General features: G+C 35.3%; 1 protein-coding gene across 1 annotated transcript in view; it reads right to left on the bottom strand.

Moving 5' to 3' along the window:
* LOC109829727 overlaps positions 10,088 to 13,182 on the bottom strand; it is a 16,490-nt gene continuing 13,395 nt past the window's right edge. The window contains exons 2-4 of the mRNA XM_020396766.1: positions 11,303 to 11,457; positions 10,864 to 10,953; positions 10,088 to 10,256 (exon numbers count right to left, since the gene is read on the bottom strand). Coding sequence (XP_020252355.1) covers positions 10,146 to 10,256; positions 10,864 to 10,953; positions 11,303 to 11,457 — 356 coding nt within the window. The 3' untranslated portion in view covers positions 10,088 to 10,145. The remainder of the gene's footprint in view (positions 10,257 to 10,863; positions 10,954 to 11,302; positions 11,458 to 13,182) is intronic.

Here is a 13,182-nt window from a genome sequence, read left to right as displayed (position 1 = left end):
CGGGTCGGGCGTGGGCCGGGCCAAGTCAGACATAGGCCGGTCCTACTTCTCTGATCATGAGTCTAAATTTAAACCTAGCCCGGTCCGTGACTTGGGTATATCATGGGCGGAGTAGAAGCCGGCTCATTATAGGTCAGGCCAGGTCATGACCTATGACGGATTGGGCCGGGTCAGCCCATGGGTCGTCCCGGCCCACAGTCAGCTCTAGATACATCTTTGATATGATACAGATATAAATGCGGATACATTCTAATAAAAAATGTTAATATCCATATCCACCATAATGGAATACAGATACGAAATACTGCACATGGGTACAAAAGAATATGAGATATATAGGATTACAGAGTATCCAATTTGTATTGATGTGTAATTTTTCTTATTTCTACATTAAATAATGGATCCTGATCTTTCACTTACATATTCGCATCCTACAGAATTCAATACGATATATCCACAGACATGTCTACATTAAATAATATAAAATATGAGCATTTAAAAATATTCTTTCATTTTTATAATAATGTAATTTTGAAAATTTAATTCTTTAATAACACAGATGATCTTATGGTCCAATTTCCTTGTATCTTTTAACTTAGATTCTACACTCAGAGTTGCAAGTCTCAATGAAGTATTCAAATTACAGATTTATGCATCATAATTATGAAGAACTATTTTTACAACGACTAAGTTAATTCTATTAAAATAACCAAATCTTTTAATAAAGTCATATATACACACTAGTTGAGATGTACGTGCAATGCACGTGGTGGAATATCTTGATTATTTAAATTGATAAAAATAGAGTTAAAATAAAAATAAACTATTTTGTGGGATTGATTATCAACTCAATAATCACTCTCTCAAATAAAATATTGTCATTGTCTCCTTCAATCGAGACTGTGGCCACACGTGATCTACTATTTATGAGTTATAAATACATTAATCTAGTACAACATCTCTATTTATTAGTATCTTGAAGTCTTTAAAAGATATGTGATCTTTCAATTCACAAAGGAATTTTGCATATGAATTTACTTGTAATATATCCATTAAATTTTAGTTGTGGTTCGACTCATATTCACGTTAACTTTTAGTTGTTGTTATGTTCATATTTATATTATCTAATATTCTCATTCAATTTTATAGCTCATTATCTGTATCATAGAAGTAAAACTAAAAGTATGAAGAATTATTTTCTGCGAAATTAGAGTAGGGAGATTATGATATATTTCGTCATGTGCTCTAAATATAAATTTTTTGATGCAAGGTCCCTAGCAAATCTTACCCCAAACAATATGGATAAAAAAATGTTATTATAACTCACTTGCTTAGGGCAATTGTACTGTATATAGGACACATAACTTATCTGGAATATCCACATCTGCTAAGTGAATTTTGTTATTGTGAGAGCAACATGTTAGTGGTTCGTATTCAAACTTTTTGGCTCTATAAAAGAAACAAGAATTTAGAGTGCATAGCTTATATATCGTAAAGAACATATTGGTTCATGAAGAATTTTTCCTAATAACGATATTACTATTTAATATTAAATTAATTTTATTATATAAGATTATATGTCCTTTTTTAATAAATTATGAAGTATATATATAAAAACCTCAATGCTTATAGCCAGTAGTTTGGCTTCACAAAATTGGTTAATTTTATATTGTATTTTGCTATTTGTAGTACTGTTGACAATGTCATTACCTTTCCTCTTTATTTAATTATTCATATTTTTTTGATGTATGCTCTCTTTTGCTAATCACTTAATTGGCTATATTTAGTTTTTATAATATAAAAGGTTAGAATATTCTTTTCTGTTTAAAAAGTATTCATATGATTTTCTTAAAAAATATATACACATAGTAGTAATAATATATACTTTAGTTTAACACAAATATTAGCTTGAAGCCATTTAACGTGAGGTCCTTTTTACGCTAGAATGGTGATATAGTAATTACACAGTCCAAAAGTTAAAGAAGAAATTTCTACAAAGAAAAATAATTTAATATGTCAAATTAAGAACTAATTTATAAAATATACATGGGCAATGCAGATAGTTATAAAAAATAAGGTATATATCTTTATAAAAACTTCATAGTGAGTGACCAACTACAATCATCCTAATTTAAGCTTAAATAATTATTATTTTAGTTACTAATATGATACGCGTAACTAAGGAATAAATCTCAAGCAAAAAATATGAATTGAGATTGTATTATGATATGGAGAAATAAATAAATATCATTAGAGCTCGAAATAAATAAATATCATTAGAGCTCCTCTTTATATTAAATTTAAAAATAATAATTTAAATTATTAAGTACCAAATATTAGCTCATGTGGGAAAGTAAAGTAATCTATATTCTATATACGTATATAGTCAACCAATCAAATGTATTAAAATTATGATGACCACAGCCAAAATTATATGACGGGTTCACATTAAATATAATTTGTAAAAAATAGTACATTAAAGTCAAAATCTTTTTAACCACTATATAAATTGTCTGAAATTTTTTGCATATATAAACTATACTGTCTAGGAATAGTGATGTGCACACTTAACTATAGTCTAATAATCTTAAGAACGACTTACTGTTCAATATCATTGTTGATTGACATATATGTGCATTACACTGAAAACACAATGAAAATTTAGAAAACTACAAAATAAACACCCTCAAAAGTTTTAAAAATTGTAAAAAAATACCATAAAATTTTATAATTTACAAATACACAAAACTATTAAACATTACATTGAAAGTAAGGAATTACAAAAGATCATTAAAAATTTCAAACTTTGGAGGGGTAATTTGTAACGTACTAAAATTTAAGGGTGTTTTTTATAAATTTCAAATGTAATATATTTTTAATTAGTTATGTTCTTTTCAAAATAGTTATGTGTAATATTGACCATGAAAAGTTCTTCCTAAACCTATACTTTTAAAAGGTGTATGATATTTTTTTGTAAAAATTTAATTTTCTAGGGGTTATTAGTAATTTTTCATATTCATTTTAACTAGTATTTAGACCCGTGCAAAGCACGGTTCCTAAAAGATTTTCTGCAAGACATGTTACCAAAATAAAATATTCTGCTTTAGATGTGAAGTATAGGGGTGCTATTTACTTTTTTATTCGTTCAAATAGTTGATCAAGTTTGATTCAATATCATGACTAATAAAAATATTAAAAAAGATATTTTGTAATTTATCTTCAACCTCTTGATGCAAGTAAGAGAATAGCATGACTAATAAAAATATTTCACTTCTCTTAGCATAGCAGTGCATCAAAGATCATCAGAACATACCAAGGAAAACTAATTACAAAAGATATATCATACCTTCAGTTCTCTAAGTTGATGTTAATGTGGAATGAAGAACAGACGTTGTATTTCTACCCAAAAAACAAAAATAAGATTTAGTTAGTAACATAATTGTACTTTTGATTTCAATATATATAATGTAGATTGCTTTATTATTATAGTAGTATACAACTTTGATGAATAAATTTTAAAATAAAGTTCAACCAAACCACACACAGATCAGTCGCCTACAATAATACTATACAACCTTGATGAATAGATTTTTAAATAAAGTTCAAAACTTTACATGTGCTTTTGTTGCAATATATATAGTAACTAATACTGAAAATTTAAAAGGGCCAAAGTAACAAAATTAACATAGAATCAAAACCATATATACTAACCAAAATAAGATAGACTGAATTAAATAGGGCAATGGTGATGCTCTCTCTAACCCACATGTATTACTATCGCATCTAGATTAAAACACATTGTGGTAATTATCTTTATTTCCTCAGCTGCTTATCAAGATGACACTTCAAAGATAGTTTCATTTATCCTTTTCACATGTTACATTATAATTCCAAGAAGTTATTTAAATATGTTTTCAAATTCAAGCGGCTTAGTTGCACATAAATATCGTACATGTGAAAATTAATAGGATATATTACTATAATTTACAAACAAACAACTCGTCCATCATTAGAGCACGCAACTCCAAACTTAAAAGCAATATCAGGTACACTCAATCTAATTTGATATAAGGGTCAATTGTAACTGTTTCATAAATTTACTCGGCCAAAATTACCCAAAAAAAAATACTCACATAAAATTACTCGACTAAATTTTAATTGGAGTTAATTGGAGGCAATAGAGATTTGGCCTGTGAGATGGAGTTGGAAGCGGCGGCTAGCGGTGGTGAAGGATTTGCCAGCAAGGTGGAGGTGGAAAGAATATCTTTGTCCACTTAGATAGCTTCTTAATCAAGCGAGAATCTTCATTTTGTGCCTTCTTTGGCATGTAAGTCTTCCTCAATTGTGAGATCTTCTTGTACTTGCGAGATAATGAAGATCTTGAAGAGGATGATGAGAGATATTCCTCAAACTTGGTTTGGTCGAATTCGTATTCGACCATGGATTCAACTGGAATCTTGATCGGCTGCGACACGACGGTCTCGGCAGCGAGACCGTTGGCTCCCACTGTGGTCGCCAGTTTGTTTTCGCCAAAAGTCGAATTTGTTGTCGAATTCATTATATCTTCGGTCGATTACAATAAATTCAAAGAAAACAGCCTTTTTATAAGACTCTTTTACACAACAAAAAGAAAATTACAACTCTTGAGAAAATAAACGCAGGATCGTTGTTTGGATCACTGCTTTCGTGGGATCTTTGCCTGTGCCGGGAGCGCTTTAACTCGTGGACCGCCAAGTCACAGATTCTGATTGAATCGTGAGGGGTTTATGATTCTGACTTCGTTTATCGAAGTGAGAAATTGAAACGATATCTTATCGAAGTAAGATAGTCGTTCTTCTTGAAATCAAGTCAAAGCCTGATTATCAAGGAGTGGCCGAAAGTTCAAGACCTCTGCTCTCTCTCTGCTCTGGATTGCTCTGGATTGCTCTGAAGTACTCACAATGATCAGCCCCCTGGAAAAATGGCCTTAGGAGGGTATTTATAACCTCCAAGAACAGTTGGCAGAAAACAGGTTCGCGAGACAGCTTTTGCTGTCTCGACGGGCGAGACAGTGTTTGCTGTCTCGGCCCGCGAGACAGTAAACGCTATCTCGGAAACAGTAACCGTCAGGCAGTTTTCGTTTTAACTGCCTTCCCACGTTTCAAACTCCGTTATTTTGGCAGTTATCCACGTGATTCTCGCCCACGACGTTTCTGTCTCGCCCGCGAGACAGTAAAGACTGTCTCGCACGGCGAGACAGTAAAGACTGTCTCGCGCGGCGAGACAGTCAAGACTGTCTCGCACGGCGAGACAGTCAAGTCTGTCTTGCGTGCGAGACAGTAAAGACTTGTGTTTTTTCTGCCTTTTTGGATGATTTCCTCTTGAGCTGTATTTGGATATCTTTCAGCATTTTTTGACGCCTACAGATACCCCCTCCAAAGTATTCCAGACTCAATCTTTTATAGAGGAGTTCTGGGATGCTTTGGATAAGATAGATCTTACTTACGATCCTTTCAATGCTTGGTTGAGTAGATCGTGTAGAGGAACCCGTAGGTGGCTTCAACTTTTGATCTCTTTGTCTCTCAATCTATTCAGTGCTTTGTAGAATAGTTAAGATTCTTCCCGGCATCGCGTTTATCGCTTGTCCATTGTAGAGATCTTGAATTAAAGCTGGAACTTGTACTTGTGAAATCAGCTCTTGTCGTCAAGTTGATACTGCATATACCCGTTTAGGGGTAGTCAGGTTATTCTCAAGAATATTTTAACTGATATTCTCCAGAAACTTCCTGTTGAGGGTAGGGGAACAGTTTAGACTCGTGTACCTATTGGAGTATTCAGGTTATTCTTAAGAATATTCTGAGTGATATTCTCCAGAAACTTCCTGTTGAGATTAGGGAAATAGTTTAGACTCGTATACCTATTGGAGTATTCTGGTCTCTTGTTTGTTGGTAGAGATGAACCCGATGATGGAGAGGAAGAATTTTATATTCTATCTCCTGGTCTCTTGTTTGTTGGTAGAGATGAACCCGATGATGGAGAGGAAGAATTTTATATTCTATCTCCTGGTCTCTTGTTTGTTGGTAGAGATGAACCCGATGATGGAGAGGAAGAATTTTATATTCTATCTCCTGGTCTCTTGTTTGTTGGTAGAGATAAACCCGATGATGGAGAGGAAGAATTTTATATTCTATCTCCTGGTCTCTTGTTTGTTGGTAGAGATGAACCCGATGATGGAGAGGAAGAATTTTATATTCTATCTCCTGGTACAAAGGAAATTTAAATTGGGATTTTTATTCAGAGAATCTGAATAAGGTTTGATCAATTGAGATTGGAAGCAATCTTAACTTTTATAGTTTTGATTGCACAAATCGAAGCTGGACCTCTCGTTCATGGAAGGAATCGAAAGGGGATTTTGGTTTTGGTCCTAACTGTAGTAAGGTTTGACCAAGTGGGAGTTCTGAGATGATCCTAACTGTTTAAAGGTTTGATCATCCAATTTGTGGACCTCTCGTTCATGGAACGAATCGAGAGGGGATTTTGGCTTTGGTCCTAACTGTTTAAAGGTTTGACCAAATGGGAATTTGAGACGATCCTAACTGTTTAAAGGTTTGATCGTTCAATTTGTGGACCTCTCGTTCATGGAACGAATCGAGAGGGGATTTTGGCTTTGGTCCTAACTGTTTGGTTTGAATAATCCTAACTGTCATAAGGTTTGACTATTCAACTCAAAAGGGGACCTTTCGTTCGCAAACTGAATCGAAAGGAGATTTTAGGTTGTGACCCTAACTGTAGTAAGGTTTGACCAAGTGGGAGTTCTGAGATGATCCTAACTGTTTAAAGGTTTGATCGTTCAATTTGTGGACCTCTCGTTCATGGAACGAATCGAGAGGGGATTTTGGCTTCGGTCCTAACTGTTTAAAGGTTTGACCAAATGGGAGTTTGAGACGATCCTAACTGTTTAAAGGTTAGACCGTTCAATTTGTGGACCTCTCATTCATGGGATGAATCGTGAGGGGATTTTAGCTTTGGTCCTAACTTTAGTAAGGTTTGACCAAGTGGGAGTTCTGAGATGATCCTAACTGTTTAAAGGTTTGATCATCCAATTTGTGGACCTCTCGTTCATGGAACGAATCGAGAGGGGATTTTGTCTTTGGTCCTAACTGTTTTAAAGGTTTGACCAAATGGGAGTTTGAGACGATCCTAACTGTTTAAAGGTTGGACCGTTCAATTTGTGGACCTCTCATTCATGGGATGAATCGTGAGGGGATTTTAGCTTTGGTCCTAACCGTTTAAAAGTTTGACCAAATGGGTTTTGTGAGGGAAGATTGATCTAACAAAGTGATCGAATCTCATCTCAGCAAAAGAGTGTTCGAAAATCATAATAGGAGCTTAGTATTTATCATTTTGTCCATAATAATCGGGTTATCCCTAAGAATATTATATTTAACATTCTTTCAGGAACTTCCCATTACATGAATTATCGACCCCCAGCTTTCTTTGTAAACTGGGTATAACGAGGAGTACGTTAACCTCAGTCATATGTTCGGGTTATCCTTAGGAATATAAGATTCTCTAGGAACTTCATGTTACATGGATCATCCACCCCCAGCTTTCTTTGCAAAACTAGGCATAATATTGTGCTTAGTTAGATGACCGAGAAGCAGTTTATACTCGTATACTCTTTGGAGTGAGGGGAAACAGTTTATACTCGTGTACCCAATGGAGTTATATGGTCGTCTTTACTCGACTTCTTTCGTCGTTATGACGCCGGAGTCAATTAGGGCTTGGATCTTGTTTTTGAGTGGCTGGAGCTTCATCATCTTCGAAAGAATATTCTTTTTGAAACCTCGGATCGAGAGTCGCATTCTCAACGATTGCAGATGTCATTGGTTGGCCTCTCTCAGCTTTCTTTCTTTTAAGAAAGTGCTCAGCTTGTTCACCCCGAGATTTTAACTCCTTCCAAGTTGTGGATGGCACGACCCCCAGAGCTTCCAGGACATCGATGGAGAGGTTATTGTGACATGTTTGCAGGATGAACTCCTCTGTAATAGGATCTCTGCAATTCATCGCCATGTTACGGAAACGCTTGACAAAATTGTCGACTGACTCTCCGTCTTTTTGCTTCTCATCCAAAAGGATTCCGATTGACACTTCGGTGTCATCATCGAAGAAGTTGCTGAGGAACAAACTTTCCATGTCATCCCAGCAATTGATGCTCCCTGGCTTGAGCCGTCGGTACCAATCGAAGGCGGGCCCACGAAGGGTGCCAACGAATGACCGGACCATTAAAGCCTCGTTTCCAGAGATCATGCCCAAATGAGACTTGAAATAAATCAAGTGTTGAATCGGCGAACTCTTCCCTTCAAACGGTGTGAAGTTAATCAGATTGAATTTGGTCGGGTATGGTATTGAATCCCATTCCCTCGGATAAGGACATGGAATACCCGTCTTCTTAACTTCTTGAGCCGTCATCAAAGCATTGATTTTGTCTTCAAGCTTTTGCATTTTCTCGTTATCGTCTCTTTCTTCATTCGAAGGGCGTTGAGGAGAATGAGTTAGGCCACCCCTTTTGAGAGGTGCTATTGAACCACCCCCAATATCGTTATTGGGAGGATCCGTTAAACCACCCCCAGCGTTATTGTCATTGGGAGGTGTATCAGCCATAATGACTTCATCCACTTCTGGATCACTGTCATCTGCAATATTTTGATTGCGGCGGCTAGATTCAGCTTGCTGACCGGACTCAGGAAGTTGAGATCGTTGCGCTAGCAATTCTTTCATTTGTTGAATAGCCAACTTCATCTCTGTCTTCACTTCTGCTCTAATTTCTTCACGTTGTTTGGCTAGAGCTTCCTGAAGTATTTGAGTGAACTGATCAGCAGTGATTGTGAATACTTCTCTGATTTTTCCTGTGCTAGATATTGTATCATCCGAAGCGATTGCAGAACAAGTGTCCGAGAGTTCATCCTCTGACGGCATCCCTTCATGCATTCCCTTGATAGCTCCTGGTCGGAGTCGAGACTTCCGTCGGGCGATTCTTGAATTGACTTTTCCTTCTGGGGAAAAGTCGGGATTTGAGTCACTTGAATGCCGCTTAGACTTTCTTTTATCAGCCACGTTGATGGTGACTTCAAGGAATTCATCATCTTGGGCAGCTGATTTTCTTTTGGGGAAATGTCTCGGCTTAGGCTTCGATAATACAGAGATTTTTCGCGGGATGACTTCTCGTTTGAAACAGTCACATTCTGATAATGCTGTTTTAACGAGTCGCGCACAGGAACAACGAGAGTTTATCTCTCGAATAACTCTCTTTCGAAAATTATTCACAATTCACAACCCCAACTTGATAATACGATTCATCGGTATGATTGCCAAAAAATCGTATCGTCTGTTGGCATGATCTCCCAGGTATGACGATATCATTTGGTGAATGCGTCTTCTTCTGGGGGTATAAAACCTTGTTGGCATTCTCAGGACAATTTATTTTTGTCTTTGAGCGATCCAAGGTTATGTTGGGAGTCGCACGTCTAAAACCACCCATTTGCGGGTATGGGGTCTTAACGGGCTCCGAATGCTGATTTTGCATAAGTCCGATGCTCTCTCTAACCCACATGTATTACTATCACATCTAGATTAAAACACATTGTGGTAATTATCCTTATTTCCTCAGCTGCTTATCAAGATGATACTTCAAAGATAGTTTCATTTATCCTTTTCACATGTTTCATTATAATTCCAAGAAGTTATTTAAATATGTTTTCAAATTCAAGCGGCTTAGTTGCACATAAATATCGTACATGTGAAAATTAATAGGATATATTACTATAATTTACAGACAAACAACTCGTCCATCATTAGAGCACGCAACTCCAAACTTAAAAGCAATATCAGGTACGCTCAATCTAATTTGATATAAGGGTCAATTGTAACTGTTTCATAAACTTACTCGGCCAAAATTACCCAAAAAAAATACTCACATAAAATTACTCGACTAAATTTTAATTGGAGTTAATTAGAGGCAATAGAGATTTGACAGGTGAGATGGAGTTGGATGCGGCGGCTAGCGGTGGTGAAGGATTTGCCAGCAAGGTGGAGGTGGAAAGAATATCTTTGTCCACTTAGATAGCTTCTTCAACAAATTATGATTAATTAATCCAGAAAATATGTTATCTGTTAGAGTATTTAAATACCGGGAGGAGAATGAACCCAAGATCTTGGAGAACAGGCCCAGGTTGATGTAAATAGTGAACTCCATGAACAGCCAGACCATGAATGTACTAAGAACAGGCAAAGTCAAGACGTAAGTATCTAATTTTGTTTATGCATTGTCAACGAAAACATTAATAAAAGAACATGATGTATATTCTGTGAGAGAGAGAGAGAGAGGGAGAGAGAGAGAGAGAGAGAGAGAGAGAGAGATTGCGAGATAATTATAAGCAAAACAATGAATATTTGGTTACTGGAAGAAGAGAGATTTAAGAGTGCAAGACAGTTATAATTAAGCAGAACAACAAATATTTTCTTATTGGAAGAAAACAGGTAACAAAAAAATCACATAGCAACAATATAATAAATGAATCCTAATATTTCAGCATATGCTTTACCGGGGGGCGGCGCAAGGAGAATTTCGGTAGTCGGTATAAAAAAACAAACGAATAATACAATTTAAAAAAGACAAATACAATTCGTCAATGCCAACTCAACAAACCCCAAATGCTTTTAAAAAAGAACCTAATCAGATACCTCCAATCTATATCAGATATGTACAATAATTTATATAACTCCAAAAAATTTACCTTCAAAGGGCTAAATCAACATTTTCACCCTCTAATCAATCACATTTCCAATAGAGGACCCTAAATTCGGATTAATCTATAATGTTACCTGAAATATGAGACCCGCGAGCACAAGTTTCCAATTCTCCAGAAATATTTGCAGTTCTACAGTCACCTCTGTCAAAATCCTCATCCATAACTGTAACCAAAACCAAAAACACAACTAAAATCTGTCCCAATAGAAGAAAAAAATCAAAGGAAAACAAAACCATGATAAAAAAGCGAGCAATATACATTGTAATTTCTATCAAGGGCAATCATCATCTGGCAGTTAATTTCCAAATCATCCTCACAAAAAAAAAGAACCAAATGGAAAAAGGATTTCTTTTTGTTTTTTCTCTAACAACCTCTACCAACTCCAACAAAGAAATTAATAATAGAGAATTCTTCTCAATGGCGATCAAGGATAATCAAAAGATTGTGAGGACGAATTTCTTCGGAGATAAGGCGCAAGTCGTTTAAAGAGGAGAAATGGTTGGCGTACGTACCCTAGAAACTGAGGGAAGGCATTTGGGTGTCAGCGGCGGCGAAACCCTAAAACAGGGGTGGTAAGTGGTGTTCCAGGATCTGGTCTTTTGGGGGAGGAGAGAGAAAGTGAAAAAGGAGAGAGAGAGATAGAGAGCGAAGTGAGAGGGGCGGCGTTATCGGAGAATGTGAGGCGGTTATCGCTGAATGTGAGAGGGGATACAGTTATATTAGAAATGATGAGCGGTTATTTGGTTATTAATTAATTTTTTTAATAAAAGCAATAAAATGCTTAGTCGGAGAGGCTGTTTTGGTGGTTATTTTACTGTTTATCATAACTCTTTTGTTGTTCTCTTTTAGTTTATAAGTAGTAGATTAGTGTATATAGGTTAGAAATTCTCATGATGTTTTTTCTATAAATTATGAATTTTAGGGGTTTTTTATAATTTTTTAAATTTATAGGCTTTTTCTACAGATTATAAATTATTTATAGACTATTTATAATTCCTATGCTTTCAATTTACTAATTAATTTTAAATTCTCTCGGTATTTTTTGTAAATTTTAAAATTTAAATATTTGTTTGTAACTTTTGAAACTTTAAGGATGTTTTCTATAATTTATAAATTATGTAGGGGATATTTGTAATTCCTATCACTACTGGATTTAGACTCTTTGGTGCCAGATAAATCCGTCGCTAAAGGTTAAAAAACCGTTGCTATATCTTTTAGCGGCAAAAAAAAAAAATTCCGTCGCTAAATAACTGATAATCATATTTTATTACAGTTTTATACCCTCATTATCTATTTTATATGAATAAATATACTACTAATAATTGTTTTTATCTTTAATTGTCAGGTTAATGAAGAATAAATCTCAAACTCTCATTTCTCAACAAAAACCATTGATAAAATGAAGAAATGAAGCAAAGAGCCCAGTTGGAAAAATCTTTCCAAAATATCCAAAAGCCCAGATCAAGCCGAGTAGCTGTAGAAGGCCAGAGAAATCAAAACATCCAATATGAAAAGAAATCATATTCAAAATGGATTCGGCCACAAAGAAACGACGAATACTCCAATCCGAGATAGCGGAATTTAACCAATATAATATATAAAAAGCCTATCTCGACGAGACGAAGCAACCGTGAGTCAGAATTTTTATTAGCATCGATGCGCATCGCGATGCAGGTTAATCGATGCTAGCATCGATGCAGCATGCGATGCCGGTATCATTGCAAGTCCTCCAGATTTCATCAACAGGCTGAAATTGCATTCTTGGGGCTCAAAGTTTGATCAATGGCTCTCAATCTCACTGATGTTTATCTATAATTAGGGTTGAGAGTGAGGGGTTAGAGCGTGTGAAAATTTTTGTAAACTTCCTTTTGGAGAGGAGGGACTACTTTAATTGAGAAGGCGCTTCAAAAAAAAAAATTGTACTTAGTGGCAATTTAATAATAATATTTTTTCCACTTTAAATATTTCTTCTTCTTGGTTGGATGATGAAGATGGAGATGAGAATTTTAGAGGTTTGCTGTTCTTTCCTTTTCTATTTTATTTCCATTTTTTGTTATTCAGTGTTAAGTTTCTAATGCTTTGTAGTATTTAGGATTTTTATTTCTTGTATAATAGGGGGCCAAGAAGGCTAGAACCTCTGCCTTAGATTTTATTTCATGCTTATGTAGAAATAGATTTAATTTCTCTGCATTTAATTCTTGTTAATTTATTTTGCTAGTTTAGATTTTAATTTCTTAGTATATTACCTTGAGGCTAGGAACCTCTGGGTTTAGTTTTTCTTTTGTTTATTTTGTTTGATTCGGCTTTAGGCTAGAAACCCTCTAGGGAATCACCCTTTTTCTAAGAAGTGGGTTCAATTGTAGATTACCCATATCTATAATTGAATCCACCA

The sequence above is a fragment of the Asparagus officinalis genome, chromosome 2, assembly GCF_001876935.1.
Source record: "Asparagus officinalis chromosome 2, Aspof.V1, whole genome shotgun sequence".
In the NCBI taxonomy this organism is placed as follows: domain Eukaryota; kingdom Viridiplantae; phylum Streptophyta; class Magnoliopsida; order Asparagales; family Asparagaceae; genus Asparagus; species Asparagus officinalis.
Note: the sequence above shows the minus strand (reverse complement) of the source record. Positions and strands in the feature narration are given on the sequence as shown.